This window comes from Electrophorus electricus, chromosome 10 (assembly GCF_013358815.1).
Source record: "Electrophorus electricus isolate fEleEle1 chromosome 10, fEleEle1.pri, whole genome shotgun sequence".
NCBI classification, from domain to species: domain Eukaryota; kingdom Metazoa; phylum Chordata; class Actinopteri; order Gymnotiformes; family Gymnotidae; genus Electrophorus; species Electrophorus electricus.
Window position 1 is genome coordinate 14,134,487 of NC_049544.1, and position 24,674 is coordinate 14,159,160.

At 36.8% G+C, this 24,674-nt stretch overlaps 4 protein-coding genes across 8 annotated transcripts; 2 read left to right on the forward strand and 2 right to left on the reverse strand.

Moving 5' to 3' along the window:
- Positions 1-237: 237 nt before the first annotated feature.
- prune (prune exopolyphosphatase) lies at positions 238-7,964 on the forward strand. The gene is made up of 8 exons (XM_027002964.2): positions 238-427; positions 2,145-2,252; positions 2,406-2,599; positions 2,914-3,098; positions 4,091-4,249; positions 4,424-4,518; positions 5,066-5,224; positions 5,347-7,964. The coding sequence occupies exons 1-8, from the start codon at positions 389-391 to the stop codon at positions 5,755-5,757; spliced, it is 1,350 nt and encodes a 449-aa protein (XP_026858765.2). The 5' UTR covers positions 238-388; the 3' UTR covers positions 5,758-7,964.
- Positions 7,965-8,390: 426 nt separating this feature from the next.
- LOC113572529 (zinc finger protein 90 homolog) lies at positions 8,391-13,177 on the reverse strand. Of its 4 annotated transcripts, none has more exons than XM_035531090.1 (4): positions 12,812-13,177; positions 10,821-10,882; positions 10,541-10,619; positions 8,391-10,319 (listed from the first exon to the last, which is right to left on the reverse strand). In XM_035531090.1, exons 1-4 carry the CDS (start codon positions 13,026-13,028, stop codon positions 9,610-9,612), a joined length of 1,068 nt encoding a protein of 355 aa, XP_035386983.1. In that variant the 5' UTR covers positions 13,029-13,177; the 3' UTR covers positions 8,391-9,609. The 4 variants fall into 4 exon arrangements, with proteins under 4 accessions (XP_035386983.1, XP_035386982.1, XP_035386981.1 ...); XM_035531089.1 differs by having other exon boundaries at positions 8,391-10,280; positions 12,770-13,177; XM_035531088.1 differs by having other exon boundaries at positions 8,391-10,316; positions 12,770-13,177.
- Positions 13,178-13,945: 768 nt separating this feature from the next.
- Positions 13,946-17,328, reverse strand: LOC118242173 (zinc finger protein 2-like). Its single transcript, XM_035531086.1, has 4 exons — positions 16,981-17,328; positions 16,580-16,632; positions 16,128-16,209; positions 13,946-15,760 (listed from the first exon to the last, which is right to left on the reverse strand). The coding sequence occupies exons 1-4, from the start codon at positions 17,264-17,266 to the stop codon at positions 14,715-14,717; spliced, it is 1,467 nt and encodes a 488-aa protein (XP_035386979.1). The 5' UTR covers positions 17,267-17,328; the 3' UTR covers positions 13,946-14,714.
- Positions 17,329-17,804: 476 nt separating this feature from the next.
- Positions 17,805-23,596, forward strand: ssr1 (signal sequence receptor, alpha). Of its 2 annotated transcripts, XM_027003214.2 has the most exons (9): positions 17,805-17,960; positions 19,525-19,652; positions 19,742-19,838; positions 19,986-20,248; positions 20,748-20,824; positions 20,964-21,042; positions 21,240-21,333; positions 21,782-21,796; positions 22,306-23,596. In XM_027003214.2, the coding sequence occupies exons 1-9, from the start codon at positions 17,891-17,893 to the stop codon at positions 22,371-22,373; spliced, it is 891 nt and encodes a 296-aa protein (XP_026859015.2). In that variant the 5' UTR covers positions 17,805-17,890; the 3' UTR covers positions 22,374-23,596. The 2 variants fall into 2 exon arrangements, with proteins under 2 accessions (XP_026859015.2, XP_035386985.1); XM_035531092.1 differs by lacking the exon at positions 21,782-21,796.
- Positions 23,597-24,674: the final 1,078 nt, after the last annotated feature.

A 24,674-nucleotide genomic window follows, 5' to 3' on the forward strand; every position in this document is an offset into this window, starting at 1 on the left:
CATTTGTCACATTCTTTGCATTACCAAGTACTTCTTTTGGTTCTTCTGTTCAGTCAAGTGTTCATTCACAAAGTAAAGTCTTTAAGCGATTGCAGGTGTAGAAAAAAAAAACATGCTGTTAGTGGTAGGTCTTTTTTCCTCACGAGTTTGAGTTCTGTGTTCTTTGTCCTTTCTGGCATTCCATATATAAATGTAACGTTAGCGCACAAACGCGTGACTTTCTGCGCATGTGCGGTCTAAATCGGGCAGGTTTGCAGATTTGACAAACGTTGGTACAATCAATTTTGTGAAGGGAGATTGTGAACTTGTGCAAGACAATTTTCAAACAATACTTTCATAAGCCGTAAGGATATTTAGATACTCGAGTAACCTCAGGTTCCGGGTAAAAATGGAGACATATCTACGGAGCTGTCCCGATGTGCTAAAGGTAAATACAAGGGACGTTAACGGCGAGGGTCACCCATTTTAGTTTGTCGAGTTGTTAATGTTAGTTCGCACGTTGTGCAGATTCTAGTTTTGTGTTATTGAAGCAGGCCAGATTTAGACATTTGTCAGAAAAATGTGTGCCTATAGTTAGATTGCGAGACAGGGTAACTACTAAAAAGTTGATGAATGGCGGTTGTACTGTCACCAGTGTTGTATGGCGTGGCGTATGTCGGTATGAATTGGTCTCGTGCTGACGGGCGCATTGAGAGTACTGAGCGGCAAATATACGGTTTCCTTGAATACGGTGGCTGTGTGTGTGTGTGGGGTTTTTTTTTTTTTGTTTGTTTGTTTTTTTTAATTGTACGTCGTAATGGAAATATCAATAGGCTGTTTATTGCGATGTTTCTCACGGTTTCATTATATGGCAACTTGGTACCGTATGATGTAGATGTATGAATATGCATACATCTAGCAATGATGTATACAGATGTATGAATTTGCATGCATCAAACAAATTTAGATGTATACAAATTCTCTGGTCAGTTGGCTTTCGCTAACCAGGTAGCTTTTTCAATGGGTATGTTGGCCATAGACAATATACAGTCTATGATGTTCGCTAGCTAACTAGCTAGCTAAACGACTGAATTCTGGTAGCTCAGTGGTAGTTTAGTAGTTAAGGTTCTCGCCTAGTCATCATGAAGGTTGCCAGTTGGTCCACCAGGTTGCCACTGTTGGGGCCCCTGAGCAAGGCCCTTAATTTCTTTGAGAGATCCTTCACTATGGTCCTTAATATGATCAAATAACAGTACATCTTGTTTTTTTTACTTGACTACATTACTGTTGATTAAATTATTTCTGTAAATGCCTATGTGGGTGCAAAAGTCAAACTAAGTTTTAAAAAGTCCATCAATCCAAAGACTGTGCCTGAGCATTCAGCAGAGTGCTGTAGCCTAGGCACAACTTTGGTGCTGAGAGACGAGGAGCATGTCCCAGTGTGTATTTCCACTCTGCTTCACTTAAAATAATAAACACTTGTTACTTTCATTTCTTTGCAAAAATGTAGACAAACATGGAGGGGCTAAACCTATGAGCATCATGTGTTTCTACAAATTGTTGAAAGTAAATGTTTTGTTAATTATTGGTTATAGCAGCTATCTAAAGCATATAATTTAAAAATTGTGCAGAGGGCACCCATATGTATTAAGTATGACATAATATTCAAAACTGCTTAGGTAGTATATGACCATAGAATCATGCTTTCTTTGGAGAATTAGCAATCTATTGAGGCAAATGCTCTTATGGCAGTAATTTTCTATTCTATTCCACAAATTCACTGCATATATCTGTTGAGCTCATACCAGATATGTGGTAATCGGTTGATCATTCCATTTATAGTGGAAAAAGGGAATTTTTAATTGGCTTTGATTCATTAATTTTTAGGAAAGCAAGTTTAATTTCTTTATTAACCATTTCCAGTGGCAAGTATTTTTTGCCAGTTCCATGGTGTACTCTTGTCAACATTCTGCTCTCTAATTTTAAAATTCCTATAAGGGGATCTGAGTCTTGGTTTTCAGTGGGGATTTAGAATTAAAATTATACTAGATCACTAGAAAAAGTGTCTAAGGAAAGAGAGAATCAATGTAAGCACAATTAACAATAATATAGTGCTTAATAATAAATTGATATTAATATGATCCATTGTTCTACACTACTCTTAGAATCATATGAAGAAAAGCTCAGAGTTGCTGCATGTGGTGCTGGGAAATGAAGCATGTGATATTGACTCCATGGTATCAGCCCTCACCTTTGCCTATTTTCTGTCAAAGGTGAGTTAGACTCTTTTTTGTTGTTGCTGATTTGGACTAAGTGTATCAGCTTGAGTGCTCTATGTGCAGAGTACTTAGAATCTCCTATATTATTGCAAAGATGCTTTGAGAAGTTGTGCATTGTTTAAGGCCTTGGCCTTGTTCTGGTCCTAGACACTGGGCTCTGGGGAAGCTGCTGTCCCTGTCCTCAACATCCCACGAGCAGAGTTCCCCTTGCGCTCTGACAGCATTTTCCTGCTGAAAGAGAGTGGCCTGTCTCCGGACTACCTACTGTTCAGGGACGACGTGGACCTCCATGGCCTGCAACAGCTGGCTATCACATTAGTGGACCACAATGTGTTGCCTGAGTATGTTTCCTCCATGTTGTGCTTCACTACATAATGCACTGTCAGGATAAGTCACAACTGTTTGTTTGTTTGTTTATTTGACACAGGCATATTTTTGCTCTGCTTCAGTTCACTGCAAGTACATTTGGAATATATTTCAATGTAAATACAAATAAGGTCAAAGTGATTCCTTTTTGAAGTCATCCACGCTTAGCCAAGGTTATAACATCTGTCTAGGAAGCAAATGAGTGAGAATATTGTGATGAAATATGGCTCAGTAAGCATCCACTGGGCCTTTGTGCTCTGTGTTGTAACATGGCACCACTTTCCTGCAGAGCTGACAGTGCACTGGAGCCAGCTGTGGTGGAGGTCATTGACCATCACTATCTAGAAAGGACTCCTTCTCCATCCTGCCATGTCACCATGGAGACCGTAGGCTCGTGTGCCACTTTGGTGACAGAGCGCCTTGTGCAAAAGGCACCCGAAGTGTTGGACCAACAGGTGGCACAGCTATTATATGGTAATTAGCATAGTCTAGCATACACAAAATATAGGCTAATTGATTTTAAAGTGCACTGCTCATGCTTCTAAATATTACCCGAACAACCATTTTGTCCATTATTAAATAATGTATGTAAAAATGATTCATGCTAAACATGAGAGGTTGAAAATCATTTATCTTGTTTGTTTTTATTTTTATGTGCTGATGCTTAGTGATATATTTTCATGAAAAGAAAGAGCTTGCTAAGCAGTGCAAGAAATTTCAGGTTTTATTATGAAGACATGATTTGTTAATATCATGTGATGCAACTTGTTAAATTTGGACTTGTGCAAATCCCCAGACTGTTTGGTCTGTGAAGCTCACCACAGCATGGCCTTTTACCAGGCTAAGTGGCAGCAATTTTCAACATGAATGCGTGTCCTCAGAGCTCAGTATGTTGTTTACTTTGTGTGCAGCCAACTGGCAGTGCCTGGAAAGCTTGGATGCAAAACACAGATTTAATGTTGTCTTTTATTCATAAGTTGTTTGTGCATATATACAGATGTTTGTGAAGCTACTATTTTCAAACAAACTAGGTTTCCTGTAAGTAATGTAATAGTAACCAGTTTATTTTGTAAAAGCAGATGTATTTTAAACATTTATTTTGTAATTTTTATTTAATTAAATCAATCATACCTTAAATTAAAAAAGTCTATTTTCCTGAAATGTACAATACAGGAATGGACTCTACAAATGCACTTGAATGAATAGAGCTACTCTTGCAGTCTGCCAATGCAGAGACCTCCCTACTCAAGCACATGTGTGCACACAAAAACACAACAAGTTTAATAGATTAAAATGCATTCAGTGACACAATACTGTGTACTTTGCTAGTGGGAGTGGAGGGTAAATTTTGCAGATTTGCTTTATCCACTAGTCAATTTCTTAACCTCAAAATGTAACTAGGAGGAAGAGATGTCAATTTGATCTTTACGATTTAAAGATTCATACCTTTTGCTTTTTGTTGCCAGGCTCTATTATCACTGACTGTGTTAATATGGCACCCGAGGCAGGAAAAGTCACACCCAAAGACAGCCAGTACGCCGTGCTTCTAGAAACACGCTTTCCCAAGCTCCCTCCTAGGAGTGTTCTCTTCCAGTCCCTACAAAGCGCCAAGTTTGATGTATCAGGTAAGTGGGATGTGATGGGGAGAAAATCCTGCCTGTTTCTTGTCTCCAGGTGTTTAAATTACATGTCCCTTTTGCAGATGACTCATGAGTGAGGTTTTTTTTTGTTTGTTGTTGTTTTTTTTGTATAGTGTCTGCTGAAATTGTAAATAGAAAAAGTTTTGTTCTATGAATCAGGCCTCACCACAGAGCAGATGTTATTAAAGGACATGAAAGCTGTATCCGGGGGAGATCTGAAACTGGCTGTCAGTATTATCTACATGACACTTGATGTAAGTGATGAGAGAATGATTTCACTCTGGTTTCTGCCTATCCTTTTGCATTCTTTTGACCCAATGCCTTACTGGAAGATGACTGGATACCAAACAATACTTTGCATGAAGATATTATTTTATATGGGTTTTATTCCAAGATAATTATAAAAGATGGTGTGATAATTTGATTATATACAACACAAACTGTATAACTTCCTGTTTACAATAGCTTTAAAACGACTTTGTTGGGGTGTGTTTAAAACATGAGATTTATTCAGGGAAATATGTGCCCATTCTTAAAAAAAGTGTAAATTCCTTAGCAACCATAATCCACAAGATGCAATACAGGAAAAAGTCTGCAAATAGTCCCCTTACCTCCTAATGCTTGGAAGCTTTTACACATGCACTGATAACAATAAAACCTAACTCTGGAATTCCTTTTATCCCACATATATGAACTACCATAATAGGAAATATTTAAAAGACAGTAGACAGTTGCTTCTCCTTTATCCCAGCAGTAATAGTTTTTCTGTGATGAAATGCTGATAGGACATGTGTTTTATAGTCTTTCCTTCAGAGACGATGTTTACAGCAGGAGCTTTGTGAATTCTGTCATAAGCACAACTACAACCTGGTGATTGCCATGACTATCTCTTTCAAAGACAATAAGGAGCCTTTCAGACAGCTTGCTGTTTATAGCTCCAGCACACTCATCAGGGATGAGGTATCTCTACCCCTTCAGTTTAGTACATATGAACATATGAAAAGGAGTATGCATGAATGATTTATTTATTTTTTAAAACTCTTTATAGTAATCTTATATTTTATAATTGCCTTACTGAATAGGTAAGCAAAGTTCTGGAAAAAGCCAGAAACTCCCTTCTAAATCTTAGTCCAATGAGCACTCCGTACCCCGATGTGAAGACTTATGTTCAGGGCAACACACTGGCCTCTCGTAAGAAGGTACTGCCAATTATTTTGGACTTCCTTAAAGAGAGGGAAAGGAAAATGGCACATGGTTGCAACCTGGAAGACCTGGAGCTGGAGGAAGAGTGCCCACTGGAGCAGAGTGACTGTCAACAGTGCTTGGAGGATGCTGGCATGGAGGAGGACTCTGGTGTACCCCCAACTCCTATGAACAGTTTGGTTGAGGGCTGTCCTTTGGACAATGGCATTCCCAAGATCAATGCAGAGGTGTTGGTGGAAAAAGTCAGCAAGATAGCCAGTGAGGAAGAGGTGCTCTTTGAAGGACAATGATATTGTTACTGAACCTTATAGTCTGAGGATTTGGAAAGAAACAGTGTATCGTCTTATTCAGAAGTATGCATTGAATATACAGAAATTACAAGGTGCAAACAGGAAAAAACTTCTTGGGTCTGCAATCTGACAGTTTCGATGGAAAATGTATCCACTTATTGTATTGAGTATGGTAATTTAAAAAGACAGACTTGGTAGAACATGTGTTCGACATTTGGACACAATTACCTTGCTGAATAATTTTGGAATTATTTATAGTATAATGTTTCTCTAATAAGACATATTGTTTTTTATTATTATTGTTGTTGTTGTTGTTTTAAGTCCAGGTAGTCATGCTATAGGTTCTTCAGCACATAATCTTGTTGATAAAGTTGATAAAGCAACCTTTGCTCAGGTCTTTGTCATAAATTATGGTCTGAAATTGTGAAATGCAACTAAGTGGGAGGAGTGTAATAATGGGTTAATGAGAAAATATGCCATGGTGACGCGAGTGGCACTAAACAGATTTTTGGTCTTTCAGTGGCTCTCAAGGTTAGGCATGAGCTGTCTGATATTTATTTTAGCATGTTACTTGCAAATATGATCTTTCATACACATTTTACCTTGGGTTTGCCTAAATGCACAAATGTGATTAAAAAAAAAATGCATTTGAAAATCTTATGCAATTTCAGTATTATGGCTTGCATTGTGCATCAATGCAACTTTGCTTCTGCTGAATCACAGTTAATCACACACCTCATTTATATGTGTAGGATTTTTGTTTTGGGGGGGGGGCTATTGCTTGTTTATTGTTTTGTACAAATATAGCCATTGGTGTTCAACACTTCTCATTTCTCCCTGGAAAGAAATTTTTTTTTACACATGTAGCAATTTTACTTCAATCAGTCTTTAAATTTAAATTAAATTCTAAGTGGTTATGCATTGAATTCATGACTACATTGACACCACTGGCAAATTCTGTAACTTCTCCTATACTGGTAAAAAGCTGGTTTCTGAGATATGCATTAAGCCTAGTCTTGGAGTAAATTGCAATGCCTATAGTGAATTGACACTGAATTGGATTATTTTTATTTTTTAAATGTAGTGTTTGGTCTGGAAACGTGGCCTAGAAACTAAAACTGCTGCTAAACTTCTATTGTAGGTAGGTTAAAATTGACAACACATTTTTAGAATTATAAGAACTGTTAAGTTTGTCTATATTACTTAACATCAGTCTCCCCTGAGAACCAGTACAATTGTACAAATGGGTATAAGTCATTAGTAAACTATAATGCTTTGATGCAAATTGTCCTTTTTATTACCTACTTGCATGTGATGCAGACGATATCTAAGAATTCTTGTGGTTGCAAAGAGATTTCAACATTTAACACCAAAGAGTAGTAATGCAAGCTTCAGCTGCTCCCATCACATGGGGTCCCAAATGGGAATCTGCTAAAGTTGATTTTTATGAAGCTTTATGTTAATGCTGTAGAATTATTTTTGGTGTTAATTCAACAATTGTTTTTTCGATTTTAGTGGACCAGTTGGCAGCAATTCAATATTTTGTAACTTTTGGTTTAAAAAAAAAATCAAGTATTACTAGCATGTCAAGAGTGATTCTGGCATAATCTAAAGGACCTAATTCTGCAAATGATTAAATATAGTAGTTGTAATTAAAGAGAACTGTGTGTTTGTTAGCCTTATATGATATACAGTTTAATGGTGAAAGCATTTCAGTAAGTTTGCAAGAACTTGCTGAAAGACCTTGGTATGAGTTGTGTTTTCTTAGTTGTAGAGGTACAGATATTAAATAGTTTTACATGATAAATTTAAGTTTTATCACTGTGTATAATTAAATGAAGACATGGAACTACTACTGTGTATGTATTTTGGTTAGCAAAATCTTTTAATCTGTAATGTATATGCCAAGTTCTCTGTGTATTGTGTTCTCCAAGTTCAGGAAGATTTGACATCTCAAGAATAGCATTCAGGTAGTTGATATGTAACATTAACATTAATAGAAAACCAATTTAGTTTATGATCAGAATTATACAAGTTGACTTTCACATGAAGTGTATTCATGAAATGAAATTGAAGCTGGACAATCAAGAGCACATGCTCCTTTATACTCATGCTCCATGTGGATCTTAAGGCCTTTTTTTACATTTAAGATCTCTTGAAACTTTGTAATGTAATTTGTTACCAATAAAAAGGTTTGATTTTACTAAGCATGGACTAAATTGCATGTTTGGACAGATATTATAAATAAGTTATATTAATCAATCTCTCTCTTACACACACATGCACACATATATAAAATTGTTATTGTATTAACATTTCTTAAATGTAAACATTTGAAGGCAAGAGTACTTTTCTTCAGGACATCCAGTGTATGTCAATGAACTGTATAGCCCCCAATTAAAGATCTGCCATATTCCCAAAACTCCATTTGTGTTTACTTTAACAAAGAAAACCTTGCAAACATAAGTTCGATATATTTGTTTTAGAACTGCAGCCGTGTCCCAGACTTACTGCATTCATTACTTATTGTTACCACATGGGGGCAGTGGTAGCTCAGAGTTTAAGGTACTTGACAAGCAGGTTGCCACTGTTGGGGCCCTTTACCCTCAGTTGCTCAATTTGTGATCATTCAGAATTGTAAGTTACTTTGGATAAAAGCGTCAGCTAAATATTTTCTTCTGTTAATGGCTACTTCAAGCAGGATAACACACCATGTGATGGCTCAAATGATCTCAAATTGGTTCCTCTAACATGACGAATTCACTGTACTCAAATGGCCTCTAAAGGAACTAGACTTTCAATCTAATAGAGCACTTTTTGGTAACAAGCAAATGCATAGAATGTTTGATAAACACACATTTAGTCAGAATAATTTACTTTTGGTGCATTTAGTACATTTTCTTACAATATAAAATGTTTCTTAGCTAATGTTCATGCATCAGTAACTTAGGGGGTAATAAAAGAAAACTAATGCATTTTCTTCAAACTACACACACACAAAAAGAAGCAAGAGCCAATATCAAATAACTAACCTAACCTTCCACCCCGATTTCTGCTATTTCCAACACCTACTCTATGAAAACTGATTCTCTTCATTTATAATCACATAGCACTTTGCCGAAAGCTTCAGTATTGAGAAACTACATGCCAACTATTTGGAAACGTATGCACAAATATGGTCAATAAACAAAAAGAAATATGACTATCCTCCAAGTTTCCTTAAAGTGAATTTCCAGAGACAATAGTTTTAACACATTTCACTGTACTTTGAAAATAATAGAAAACTTAAGAGACCAACAACTGCCATTAGGCTTCTGATTTATCTGGAGTTCTTTTCCATTCATAGCCAAGGACTGGGAATCATACTGAAATTATTGACTGTTAATAATACAATACAGTATGGATGCTAGAGACTGGGATTGGGTTGAAAATGTTGAGATACTGCTTTAGGGTTAATACCTGTTAACATTTTAAAGGATTCATTTGTTTACATTTAAAATGTTTGTGGTACATTTTTGTCTTTTTCAAATGGAAATGGAAACTACTGGGTACATTAGCTGAGGCATAATAACTTATTTAAACTCAGGTAGTGTAGTGATGTGGTTATGCTTCCTCTGTGGTAATTTCTGTTCGTCAGTCCTTTTGTTTTTAAGAAAGCTTAGGTTAGCATAAGACACTTGACAGAGAAATGCTAAATAATGTTTAGGTCCACTGTAGACATGGTAATAAATCTGTAGTGCAATTTTATGAACAAAACCCATTCAACTCTCTGCAGTGTGCAAATTAAAGAGTACTAAGTAATAAGTGAGTACTGTCCACATTACAAACATTCACAGTTATAGGTGTTCTTTTTTAGTGTGTTCTCTTATGGCGTCCAAAAGCACTGGGGTCAGCAAACATCTTGGGGCAGAGTGTACAGGCATAGGGTTTTGCTCCAGTGTGGACATTGTAGTGGATATCTAGGTTAAATTTCTTGGCAAATCTTTTTCCACACTGTGCACATGTAAAGGGTTTCTCCTTGGTATGCAATCTGTAGTGAGCAGCAAATGAGTATTTTGTTGAAAGTTTTTTGCCACATACATTACAAGTATATTTTTTTCCTTTCTGTTTCTCACACGTCAGAGAAATACTGGTTCTTTCCAGAAAATTTAAATGCTTAGCATTTGGAGATGTCACCATGAAATTAAAGTCTCTGGCTAAATTTAAGGACATTCTATAGTCTGAGTTTATCATTTCTGCATTAGTGTCTCTAAGCAGATGTGTGGAATTATGCTGCAAATCAGATGTCAGCAAGCAGGAGATGTCAAACTCTTCCTCTTCTCTTTTAGGCTGAGGGAAGTGTTGACTGCTTTCTGTTTCACACTCTCCAGTCAGCAATACAGTCTCCTCCGTCTCATCTTCACAGTAACCATGGACATCTGTACCACATGCCACTACAGAGTTTTGAAGATCATGTTGCACCTTCTCTGGTTCAGTCTTGAGGTCAGGACTGATGTCATAAAGTGGGCATCTTATTTCTGGTTCTATGCAAACAGGAGCATAAACTACATCACTGGATTCTGCTGAGAAAGGAGAATCAAGAAGGTTGTTTATACTGTGATTAAAAGCTTCCATTTAGTCAAGCATAGAAAATATACTGCAACACTGTAATACTGTGACAAAGTTACCAATGCCATACATGCATTACTTATTTTCTAAACAGTAATTTAAATAGTCCTTTTGAAATGTTACAAATGGTGGCATGATATTCTAAGGCCAATTTTTGTATTTGCTTTGCTGTTACCATCCAGGCTTTGCTCCACTCTTTCATTAGCAGATCTGTCCATCATCTCTGCTTTCACTCCTAGTATCAGGCCCAACTTCTTTACAATGATAAGAGCAGAGAAAAATCATGGTCAGAGTCAGAACAAATGTGCTATGTCTTATACTGAGTACTAACTGACAATCCTATAATAATATTATATAAATATTATACATGGATATAATCATTTACAATATGAATATTATAATTAGTTTATTTAATTAAATATAAATCAGTACCCCAATTATCTAAATTCACCCACCGAATGTCCTCTTCTGGGTGTTGCAGACTCAGCTGCTGAGTTTCTAGCCATTCTTTTAGCCTCTGCAGAATAGACAAGCAGTGATGAGTGAAAATCCGTTGATCAAAATAAAATGTTTAGCAGTCCACCAACAGATTTCATTAAAATGTGGCATGTGTTGTAGGGATGTGTATTAAATATGATTGGAGAATCTTTTGATTTTTATAATTTTCTAAAATTTCGTGCCATTCCGAATAATTATCACACTACTCGCTTTTGACACCATTCCTATGCATCTATTCTTCTGAAGGTTCTTACTACTAATGGTGTGATTACAAAAAGGACATCTTTTGGTCTTTCCATGTGCCTTTTCACTATAAATATACAGTCCTTAGTAGGAAACTTCTAGTGACAGAACGTACGCTTATAAGAGAAGATAATTATCACACTACTCGCTTTTGACACCATTCCTATGCATCTATTCTTCTGAAGGTTCTTACTACTAATGGTGTGATTACAATAAGGACATCTTTTGGTCTTTCCATGTGCCTTTTCACTATAAATATACAGTCCTTAGTAGGAAACTTCTAGTGACAGAACGTACGCTTATAAGAGAAGATAATACTTTCCCAATAAAATTTCCCAAAGGAAATTTTCCAAGTGTACTCAGAGGTGACCTTTGATTTCAGCAGGCCACTTTTACTTTAAAACGTTTTCTGGCATACATTTCACGCATGCTTAATGCATGAAGGTTTGTACAGCTGTCTAGGATAGGCATTCTTTAAAAAAAAATAAATTAAAAATTTGGGGTAAACTTTATCCGTTGATAGTCACGTCATATAGATTTTGAGTCAACCCAGTTCTTTACTCATATATAACAGCAAGACTGTCTTCTTTCACCATTCTGAAAAGTAATTTAGGTCTGTATCCCCAACCTTTTTTTTTTTCAGAAGCAGGAGCCAATATCAGATCATCCTATTGATATCATCAGAATATCCCTAGAACCTCAAGAGTGTTTCATTCAACTCTGACACTCCACAAGATCCTGTTCTGTTGTTATGTTATGACTGAGATTTACACGTCCATCTTAGCTGCTTAATCTACTACTTGTTAACTGATCACATCAAATCATGTCTTTATTTGTATCCTGCATGTACAAATGAAGATATGGGATCCAAGGCATACTAAGGAATTTATGATTGTTCATTGGAATTTTAAACAATCACAATGTGGTCACCAATAAGTTACTGCAATTACCATTGTAATATGCAGTCATATAACTACAACATGAAATTGTCCTGTTATATAGCTTTATGTACCATCTAAATGTTGATTCACTTCTGGTGCCTCTGCAGATGAAACCTTCCCAGTCAACTTTTTTTTTTTTAAAGTTCTATTACAAAATGTGGACAGCACAATAGCAGTGGTGACTGGAAATGGGAGCCATAAACATCGAAATAAAGATTTTACGTGAGTGAAAAATTCTTCAGTTTTGTTAAATTAGCAGAGTCAACCAAGATGATTTTTTAAAATGATTACCTAGAAAACAATAGTTAAATCCAGCCACCAATCTTATAATGTTTGTTGCAAGATATGTACGTTTTAAAGTTACTATCCAACCTTTTAAAATGTCCAGTTAAAGGAAAGTACCGACTAGGGTAAGATAACGCCAAATTTATAATTCGGTTACAAGTTAACTATCTAGCTAACCTACGTTACCTGTTGAAGTGCTGTTGACACTCGTATTTTCTGTGAAATACATAACTAGTTAGCTAGTTATCTAACTAGCATACATCCTTTGTCAAGAAAGTGGCCAGAAAAACAAGGTTTAGTGCACGCACGATAGATAGTTAGGTAACGCTAGCTAGCTCAAACACCAAATTAGCTAGTTAAAAGCACAAACAAAGTGCCATGTCCAAACTAGACTCGCTAGTTAGCAAAAGTTTCATATTGGTGAGCAGGGTACTAACCGGCGGAATTTGTCATTTCACTGCCAGTGCCAGCTTTCCCACCTTTGGTGATCTCATTCTCCAGCTCAGGTTCAGGCGGAAATTGTTCCATTATGTATAACTTCTGCCTTAACTCCTCGTTTTCCTTCTTGCTTCTAATTATTTCCATCTGTAAAGACCTAAACCAGTTGTCCGTCAGAGCGCAAATGTCGGCGACTGCTGATTTCATCAATACCTCTAGAACAGCTGTAAGCTGAACCTGAAAATGTGAATCAACCATACTTTTTAATCGATCACTCTCCACTGAATAAAGAAAAAATATCACAATTAATATATTTTCCAACAACAGGTATTTCGCTAACAGGTGACAATTAGCTTCAGTCAACAAGACGTCAGATTCCGCTGTTGGGATATTCTTCGATGATTGTTTCGCTTTCACCCACTCTTATGGTTACCGACATCTGCTGGATGGGAGACGCAGCAACTGAAAGAAAATCATACTATATATTCATATATACATTTATGAAGAAAACGAGTAAGAACGCCAACTTTAAGATTCTTCTTTTTCTGGTGTAGTGTCGATATTGTGTTATGTGGACTTTCACATTCACGCCTAATTTGCGTACAACAATAATCCCGTTTCATATTTTTAACCAAATGTTTTGTACAGCAAATATGTCTAAAATACTATTCTACGTCAGTACTCAAGTATGGAGGGTTTTTTGTGGTCAAAATTAAATATGTGTTAATGTGGCAATAAATAAAAATAGACATTTTAAGTGAGTTTAAATGAAACGTGCCATTTTTATATACTTCCATGACACCACAGACTGACATACAATAAGATTTGAAAATGTCACTTTCGCCAGAAATTGTAATTTTTCAACATAAAGCGAGTGTTCTGGAAAGCGCAGCGTCTGCGGTCTAGAGCAATCGAATACTAACCGGGAAAACGCGAGTTTAACTTTTTTTCAGATTTATGTAAATTTTTATAACCGGACAGTCTAAGTAATTGGGTCCAGCTGATTTCTAGGACCAATCACAGACAGGCATTGTCTGACGTCACAAGCATCCACTCCCTAAACATAAACTTTATGTATAGTAAGTATAGTCTATAGTATATACGGTTTAAGGTTAAGATGCATTTATTTCACATTTGCTTATCGGGAGCTACACAGTGTACACGCCCACACACAACAACACGAGCAGCCTCGAGCGCGCCCACAACAGACAAACGTGGGGGGACATCAGCAACTTGGCTGCTAGTGAGAACGTACGGTTAGGTAGACAAGGCCATAGACTGTATATTTAGTCATACAGTCCATAGACCTTTATATACACACATTAACTGTACAGGGAGTATAGTATAGGGTAGGGCGAAAGTAAGGTTTCATTTCAAGACTCCAGCAATCCCCGAAATAAATACATACATTTATATGCATATAATTACATAATTGCAATAATTATTGAACAGAAATTTTACTGTGAATATTCAATTTTCATTTTATTTATTGCCACCTTGTCATACATTTGATCAATTTTTTTAATTTTCATACTCCATACTCTAGGAGCACTGCAGCACTTTATCAAAGGGCACTGATACAGAGCAATACATAATTTAAAATATATATTTATATATTTACTATATTTACATGCCCAAAGGTTCTAGGTCAACTCCAAGCCCATGTGATCTTAAGTTTTCAAACACTTTACAAGATAACTTTAATTAAAATTATAACATCAAACAGTTCACAACTATGAAAATAAAATTAAATGCACCATATATTTTTAATTGGCTAACCTTACAAGTTTGTAAACTTTGAGATCACTGTCCTTAAACTTTAAGGCATCATTGAATGTTGCCTTTCTACAGTGCATGATTTGTTTTAAAATGTCATGTCAGTTTTCTGAAATTCCAAATGTATTAGTCCACTCCTGTTATTTGCAACTAATTTTTTGATACCTACTACATGTGCAGTCTTTTATGTTTTTTAAGACTGCTGGGGTCAGCAAATGACTTTGAGCACAGTGTGCAGGCATAGGGTTTTGCACCAGTGTGGATATTCTGATGAATTTTTAAGTTATGTTTTTGAACAAAACTTTTCCCACACCAAGTACAAGTAAAGGGCCTTCCGCCAGTATGCATTGTAAGGTGGTACGTTAATCCTTGTTTTGTTGAAAGGCTTTTCCCACAGATATTACAAATAAATTTACATTTTGGACTGTGGTTGCTCTGTTGTAATTCTCTGCTGTGCATCCTTTTATGTCTTCCAAAAGGGCTTGGATCACTAAATGACTTTGGACAGAGAGTGCAGACATATGGTTTTGCACCTGTGTGGATATTCTGGTGGATCTGTAGGTTAGTTTTGTTAACAAATCTCTTTCCACACTGAGCACAGGCATATGGTCTATCTCCAGTATGTAGTGTGTAATGAACAGTAAGTGAATATTTTGATGAAAGACTTTTTTCACAGATATTGCAAATAAATCTAGGTCCTTTCTTTTTCTTACCACTGGAATGACCAACAGTTGTCTCAGATGCATCAGAATGTTTAGTTTTTGAGGCTGGTGTGGATAGGTCAGCATTTCCTTCCAGTATTACAAGTACATTGCAATTTGAGCTAGTAGATTCTGAGTTAAACAAAGCTGTGTCGTCAAGTAGACTAGGTGTCACTAAGTGTGAGATATCACACTGTTCTTGCACGTTGGTTCTCTCATCATCCCCCCCCTCTGATACCTCCTCCTCCTCCTCCTCCTCCTCCTCTTCTTCGCTCCCTTCTGTTGTTGGAGAGAGTTGGATATTTTGAGTGCTCTGATGCTCAGCCTTATGCTCTCCATCCTCAGCCACAGAGTCCTGAGTCTCATCTTCACAGTCTACGGTGATGCCTTCATTGCACTCAGCTTCTGGGTTTTGGGACCCATGCTCAGTAATGCTCTCAGATTCAGTCTTGAGTTCTGAAATGTGGTGGTTTGTATGTGTATGATGAATAGTATGAACTATATCAGTGGATGCTGTGGGCAAGAAAGAAGCACATGCACTTGTTACATAATTTTTCAACAACCAATCACTGCAAACAATGTAATGTGACATCTATGCTACTTTGATGGAGAGCCTGGGTTTTTGTTTTGCTATCAAATTTCATATTATCTTAATGGTAAACTCATTGCTACATGGGCACTTCCAAAATGTAGGGTTTATTAACATTTGAAAACTCTTTTTGAATTACAAAAAAACATATATGAAATTATCAGTTTAAATAAATTATGTAAGCCAATCAATTGACAAATAAAGGACAAAAATAATTGATGAATAAGTAGATAATTGGAGTTTTCTGACCTGATATTGAAAAGCAGCTAACATTCTTAGTTCTGATCTTACCATCCAGTCTACCCTCTGCTCTTCCAGTAATGGATATCTCCATCTCTTCCTCTTTTATTCCTGCCAACACAGGGCTCCAGTCCTACAAGACCAAACAGTAAGATGGAAAAAATATGCAGGAAAAAAAACAGGACTTGCACAAAAAGCTTCAGACACAAAGACAGAATTTGTAGAAGATCTGTGATAATTTCAGAAGTTATCATATTGTATGATTCCTAGTTTTCCAAAGATTACAACACCTTGTGTTTATGAGGACATAAAAGATAGGAATGTAATAAGAAGAAACATAATGGCTTAATCAAATAAGCAAAAAAAAAAAAAAAAAGAATCACATCTACATATGCATAGAATACCAATTTACCTGTTTTGTGAAGTCAGCAATACACAAAAGCTCTAAAAATATTTTAATTTTAGATTTTCCAATGACAGCATTCAGAATGACAAATACCTACCCATTGACCTCCTTTAGGATACCTTTCACTCTCCACTGTCCTTTGTCCACACTCTGAAGGAAATGAATTTATACATATATATGAATATGTTCTCTTTCTTCATCTCTCTCTCACACACACATACATATACATATACACACACACACACATACATACATACATTATATATATATATATATATATATATATATATATATATATATATATATATACACACACACACACACACACACACATTATATATATATATATATATATATATATATATATATATATATATATATATATATATATATCTTCATTAAGCTCTGCCTACATATTCTGAGCCGTGTAGGATGGTTCGGATTCTAGCTACGTTTGTACAGTAAAACGATGGAAGAGAACATTCACTAGCCACTGACCGTAGAGTTTTTTAAAACAATCCGCACTACCGCTCTGTGAGAGTTTGGTATTTGTGTTCGGATTTTCTCCAAACCCATTCAATCCCACTCTGTGCGAGAGATTCTCCTCCATAATCTGCAGTTTGCGCTTTAAATCCTCGTTCTCGGATTTGCTCAGGGTTATTTCCATTTGCAAAGAAGAATTCCACTTGTCAGCAAGCGCGCAGATATCTGTAACAGCTTTTTTCAACAGCGTATCTAGGATAGCCGTAAGCTGAACATGAAACTGTGTGTCATCCATCGCCATCTTTATTATACAGTAAAGAATTAAGAACAAATTTGTATATACAGGTCATACAGCAAAGATACTTTTTTTTTTTTAGTCTCCACCTCCACAACACAAGGAGTTCTTCCGGGTAAACTCCAAACACTAAAGGAAACTTGTAGACAGGCGTGTGTCTGCCACCTGCTGGACCGGACCGGCTAACGTAGCTGCTCGAGAAGTTCTCGTCACAGGAATAAATTAGTGCCAATCATCACCGTCGCCTTTGGCTTATTCCATTAGTGTAAGCCTTTTTATTTTCCTCCATTCTACCTGATGTTTTCAATGTGCAATGTTAAAACAAAGAGGTTGTCGTTGGCAATGTCTTAAAAGTATTTAAACATTTTAAATGGCTAGTGCGTATTGTCCAGGTTCAGTTTCTTGATCGTATTTAAACAAGATATACATTATAAGCATATTATATGATGTGTAGATCGTAAAATCTCGTGTCGGGGTTGAACACGTGGTTTCTTTAATATTCGACGTCATACTTCAGCGTGCAATATCCTTACGCGACGCGTGCGCAGTGTTCAGATGCATTTCTAGCAGGTTAAGGACACTGTTCGCTTTGCTACTGTTGGTTAGTTTGCGATATTTTAAATAGCTCCAATGCTCGAGTTCCTTCCAAAATTATTGCTGCTAGTATTACTAGCATTTCCGGCAACAGTTTTCATGAAAGGTGAGTTCAGTGTAAAGAAGGTATTGGTCATTGCAATTTACCGGTTATTTAGCTAGGTTAGCTAAAAAGCTTACATTGTTAGTTAGTTAGCGTTAGCGTTAGCGTTAGCCTAGCTAGCTAGCCTATCTTTAGAAGTCCATGTAGCCACGTTGAATTTTCCTAAAAGGCACCACGCAGTTGAATGTGCATTTAATTTTTTGCATAATATGTAGGGGTCTGTATGGCAATTAGGTGGAAATTATTTTCTCATGTTTTTTGTTTTTCAAATAAATTAGATTCACACTAAACTTGAGCACGTCTTTACTGACGTGTCCTTAACCGAGTAGTTAGCTGGTAACAGCTATCTTAGCTAGCTTTTGGTAACTGCAGAAGCAGTTCGCTTTAGTCAGCTATTGGCACAATGGTTCAGAGCTGTGTTGACGTTGTCAAATTGCGTACTAGTGTTTGTACAATGAATGTGTTATTAAAAAAAAACATGTCTTATTAACAAAGATATTAAGCATAGGAGTTGTTTTAGCCTGACTTGTTTTTCCCACCATCCCCTGGCTTCGGCGCTAATATTGTAGCTAATGCTAGCAAGCAAGATAAACATCAGGTTTTTTAATTAATAATGACACTACGCGTTGATGATAAATGTGATTGATTGTTCTATGTAATCTTTGCAAATGTCTCCTTGGATTAGACTGCTTCTTTCGATGACAATTAATATTTAGTTCTCTCCAATTTCTATGCTTTATTATGCGGAAGATAAATAGTCTTGTCTATAAGGGAATAGCGAAGGCCGTTGCATAATAACGAGAGCACGAGAAGGCCAGAAGGAGTCAGGCATGCAGGAGTATGTGAATGCGAGAAATAGAGATTAGAGCTTTTGTGTAAGCATGCGACTAGTACTATATAAAACAATGTAAATGGCAATGTAATACTTTTAGTTGGATTATTCTTGACTTGCAGGTTTTTGATCTGAATAGGCATACATAATCTTAATAATCAAGCCTTATGTGAGATTACATTATTAAGAATTTCTGAAATCTGAGTTCATAAGACGTGCTCTTGTCCAAACAAATCAGGTGGCTATTTGGCAATGTCCATTTAACGTGCCTTATTTCCTTTTCAGGAACTTTTGCTTTTCATTATTAAATCAGCCTTTACCTTTTAGATATTCCAACGCATTCTATTTACAAATTGGATGCTTTTAAAATCTCATTGGGTATTTAATATGCCACTAAAACATTAGTAAGTCTACAACAGTCGTGGATGATGTCAATAGTAGTAGAAGCACTGCCTCTCAGTAAAAGATGCAAATGGAAGCTTGCCTGTCAGTGTTTTCCTTCATTTTAATTTATAATCCCAGTGAAAGTAAAAATGTACATAGGAGCCAAGTCCTAGAATACAACATTTAAATATTATTTTTATTATTTACATTTATATAGTACACTTTACTGAGATTTTGTGTGTGTGTGTGTCTGTTATGTATGTATGTATGTATGTGCTTTTACAATAACTCACACTAATATAGATTGACTATTGATGTATACAGATTCACCATATTGTATGCTCCTTTCAGGTCCATTAGTGGCAGCACAAGATGTAACAGAGGATGAAGAGGCAGCTGATGAAGATACTGCTGATGACGTGATTGCTGAGGATGAGGATGATGAGGCTGAGGTGGAAGATGATGACAACACAGAATTGGTAGGAGCCAGTGTTTAAGAACATATATTGTAGGTTTTATGTTTATTACTGCGCATAGAAATGTCTTTTGGCTTTTTTGTGTGTGTCAGACTGAAGAAAAAGATGAAGAGGAGGAAGAAGCTCTAGCAGGGGAGGTAAAGCCTTCCCCCAATGCTGATACCACCATTCTTTTTGTCAAAGGAGAGGGTAAGATGCACCCCTATTTACAAGCATTACTTGTATGCTGAATTTTCACAATGTTTTGGCTGCAACTTTATTATTGATTGATTGCTTTTGCGTTATGTTCACTCTTGTTCACTTTTCACACTTTTTCAAACTGTTCTTTGATCCTAGATTTTCCAGCCAACAACATTGTGAAATTCCTGCTGGGTTTCACCAATAAAGGGAGTGAGAACTTTGTGGTCGAGTCTCTGGATGCTTCCTTCCGCTACCCTCAGGATTTTCAGTTTTACATCCAGAACTTCACTGCTCTCCAACTGGGAACAGTGGTACCGCCACAGCGCCAGGCCACGTTTGAGTACTCTTTCATCCCTGCTGAGCCCATGGGAGGTCGCCCCTTTGGCCTAGTCATCAACCTTAACTACAAAGACAGCAATGTAAGTCTTCACCCTTGTAGCACAGTGTGGACAGCATACTGGAAAATCACTTTATGCCCAGTTGCACTCATGGTGTGTGGTGGTTAAAGGTGGTGGTGCTTGGAGGGGGGTTGATTTGGACTTGGTTGAAAATATCCTTAGGGTGATTGAGGAAAAACACAGCTTTTCATTGAATAACTGCTAGTCCAGGCCACTTTGAAATCTCAAAACAGTTATTTCGCTAGAACATGCTTTCCTGCTTCATGCATGCATGCATACACACACACACACACACACACACACACACACACACACACACACACACACACACACACACACACACAAATTAATTAATGCCTGACAACTTTGGCTTGCAACATAGACCTTTAAGGAAAACTTGAGTGGTGGTCGTTGAATTCACTACAGTTGTTAGTATTTTGGGAGCCTGTTGTAGTAGGAGACAGTGATGTCCAAAGTTCTCACACACTTTCACTCTGTCTTGCTCTCTTTGTTGCAACAGGGTAACATTTTCCAGGATGCCGTGTTTAACCAGACTGTCACCATCACTGAGAAAGAGGATGGACTGGATGGGGAGACGTGAGTGAACTTTGAAAAGATTTTAATTCTGTATGCTTTACAAGTGGATATTTCACCTCTTAAACCAATCTTTATTTATTTACTTATTGACAGAGCCTGTTGGATAACTTTTTTTTTTTTTTTGGTTCTCTTTGTACAGAATCTTTATGTATGTCTTCCTTTCGGGGCTTGGACTGCTGGTTGTGGTTGGTTTGCACCAGCTACTGGAATCTAGGAAGGTAAAATAAAAATGCTTCGTATACTTTATAAAGTATTAAGTTTAGCTACCACTTATTTCTAATCGATCAGCAGAAATTTAAATTCTTAAACAGAACATTGAACTAGTTGTATTACTGAGATGCGTGATTGTCATTGAGAACCTACAGTATGTTAAACACAGAAGTTGAATGTGGATGCACTTGGTATCTCTCTGCAGAGGAGGAGACCTGCGGCAAAGGTGGAGATGGGAACCTCCAACCATAATGATGTTGATATGAGCTGGATTCCTCAGGAAACACTCAATCAGATCAGTGAGTTCTGCTGTTTTTCAGTACAATCAGAAAAGCACTCAAAGCTTCCAATTTTCCCACTTTATTTTTAAATATGGTAGTAGTGATTTGGTGGGATGTTGTGCCACAGAAGACAAAGGTCTGCATGGTCTGGCAAACTAAATAGCAGATTTGCTTTATTGTTTTTGTACCATTTAGTTGTAATGTCAAACCAGATACTCAGTAGTTTCTATTCTATTCTATTTTGTGTGAAGAAATTACTTTCCTGCCTGTTTCTTTATTTTTTTTCCCCTGTCTTTTACAAAGATATGAATGTCAGAACTGTTCTTCAGAAACACCTTCTTGGCACTTTTTTCCCTTTATTTTGTTTTGCATGGTCTTGGCTGATGTTGCTAATTCAGTGGTGCTCTTGCTTGCTTTCTGGATCACTCATTCTCTCCTCCTTTTTCCTCTCCTCTTGCAACCTCAGTGCAGAGTCGGCGAGGTGAGACTTCCTTTCTCCTGTCAGGAACATGTAGTAGTGAAGTCATATGTAATCCTGTAATGTTATATGCTGGACTTGAGAACTTTCACCTTCTATGTCATTTTTAAACACAAATTTGAGCATGACCTGTACACATTTGAAGATTTTGAGAACTTAATTTCATCTTAATTTCATTCTCACTGAGGCCAGAACTGCAAACTCATTGAGGCAGTTTGCAGTTATAGCCTTCTCTTCAGATCTGGTGTAGACTTGGATGTGTTTTCTCATCCAAATTATTTTTGTGCTACAAAAGGGAGGGATTATTTCTGATGAACACTTACATTCATCAGAAATATGTAAACCCACTCAGACCAACATTAAAAATACTATTACTGATATTGTTGCAGAGATCTAGTTTAAATACTCAGTGTAGACACAGATATTCTGGTTCTTGGGATGCTATATTGGTGCAGGTGGTGAAATGAGAAGACTGTAAGGCTAATGTAGTTACCTGATTTTCCTCTCCTCAGATAAGGCCTCCCCAAGAAGATCACCCCGTAAGAGGACGCAGAAACGTTCGGCTGGGTCAGATGAGTAAAGAAGACTCCTGATCCTGTGGCTCTTTTCTCATTGAGCAATGCTATACAGAGCTCAGTCTGCTAAGGGACCAGCATCCCTGTCCATCCTGCAACACTCTGGTCCGTGACTGGTCCATGCACACATGCATTGTAATTACTCAACAGTATGGTCATCTTTTTCAAACATAACAAAGGAGCAAATTATCAAAGAGTTTGACAACAAAAAGCTACTCCAGTCAATGTAAAAATAAATAAATAAACTTTAAAAAAAAAATTATTTTGCTGACTGGATAAATGCAGTAGAATTTAAAAAAAAAAAAAAAGATTGATTTGGTTTGATTACTGATCAGATTAAAAGGTTAGGGCTTTGTTACCTCTGCTTTTTAGCCTGTGGACAAGTTGGAGGCATAACTGCATGAATTTTATTTTTGGTCTAGAAAGCCATGGCATTGGACATGCTTCTTGAAATGTTTTGTTTTTGTATTTTTTGTGAGGTTTTTCCTCTCTCTCTGTGTGTGTGTGTGTGTGTGGTGTTTTGGTTTTTTTTGTTTTGTTTTTTTCTTTTTTTTTCTCTCCCCTTTGGCACCGATTCTTGTGTATAGTAGGCTGGGTTCACCCCAGTGCAGGGTTGATGACCAACTCTGATTCTGCCACGGTTTAATGTACACTGCATTTTTATGGGCCATTTTCTTCTGCAATTTTGTTTATGGAGGATTATTGACTGTATGAAGAAAAATTGTAATAATGGACTCATTTGCTCTCAGAATGTGCCTGTTTTTCTTCTGGTTCTCCTTTGTCCTCTTTCATGTATAGAACTATCCCCAGACTAGTTTACAAGTGTGTGTTCAGGATTTTGAATCTTCTCTTATGATTGCAAATGCATTGGTGTACTTACTGGGTCGTGCTTGGAAGGTGGGGGGGGGATCTGTAATTAATTTATTTCTTGTATTTGTTAGGCCTATGAGTTTTATACTGTCTCATGGCATGAATTTGGATACCCATGTCTAGTACTTGTGTGCTTTTAAAAGCATAGTACACTACTGTACCTAAATGGGCTATCATCTTTAAGATGCTTTGGGCTTTTCCAGCCCGTAGTAAATCAGAAATCAATGCTTTATACCTAGTTGTACATGCTTTTTATTAAGTACAATTGATTTATCAACCAAGTTTCCTACTGATGTTTTTAGGCTTGACCGATATCTTTAAGAATCATTTAAATATTAAAAAATAGTTGTCAACTCATGAATGGGCTACTTTATGCTTGAGCTGAATTCAGACTGCATAAGATGTCAATTCATGGTTTTCTCTTATTGGGATTGAGTTGACTTCAGTTGATTGCTTTGTCATTTTCTATGGTAATTAGTTGTTAGCATTGTCAATATGGCTTTGAAGCAAAGGCTGAGTTCTAGCTCTAAATTGTAACATTCATTAGTAGCAGACATGAGCTTGAAGTCAGGCTTGGGCACGTTCTGCTCTTCTGTTTTGCAAAAGGAAGGAGATATGAAGTCCATGGGCTCCTGGACTCAAAGCAGCCTGTTTTATAGAAGCTGGAGATGAGGTGGGAATTGACATTGCCACTGTTACATTTTTTAATAGCTCAGGATAGAAATAATCCCTTCTAGTATTCTGTTTATATCCGAACTATTTGAAGAGAAGATGCAAAAGTGTCTTGGGAAGCTTTGAGTTACATTTTACTGTTTTTTCCAGTCCTATACAAATAATGGAGTTATACACACAATTCTAAAAACTAAAAGTTCTTGCATCAACATTGCTCCAAACTGCTAAACTTTATTCAGTTTTTTTCTCACTCAGATATTCTCAATCACAGTTTTGCGAATCTCAACACGCATCATTTAGCTGATTTTAATCACCTAGAATCACTTTCCTTCAAAATGCAACACCCTGATAACCAATTAGTTTTACTCATTTTGAACCTGTTCAAACTCAGTTGACAGAACACTTTGAACATTTTTCACACAGTATGAAAGAGGCCTCAAGTGATTTATACAGGTGTTGGGCAAGAAGATGGAGCAGCAAGAACACAGAAAAAGAAGAGTGAGAGTAAGGAGGCCTAACAAGCTACAGAGACCAGGGATCGAGGAAGGAAAAGGCATGCCGATATTTCCAATGAAATCTATACAGCTTTGGTGGATTTCAGTTAACCAGACCTTTAGAGAAGAGAATAGGAAAGTAACCACTTGAGTAGTTTTACACTACATTAATTGCAGGATACCATAGCTTTATGGTTTCTGTGGATATTATCAACAGTGCTCAGAAATGTACCCCATAGTGTAATGTTCTGTTTATAAGGAGTGTCACCA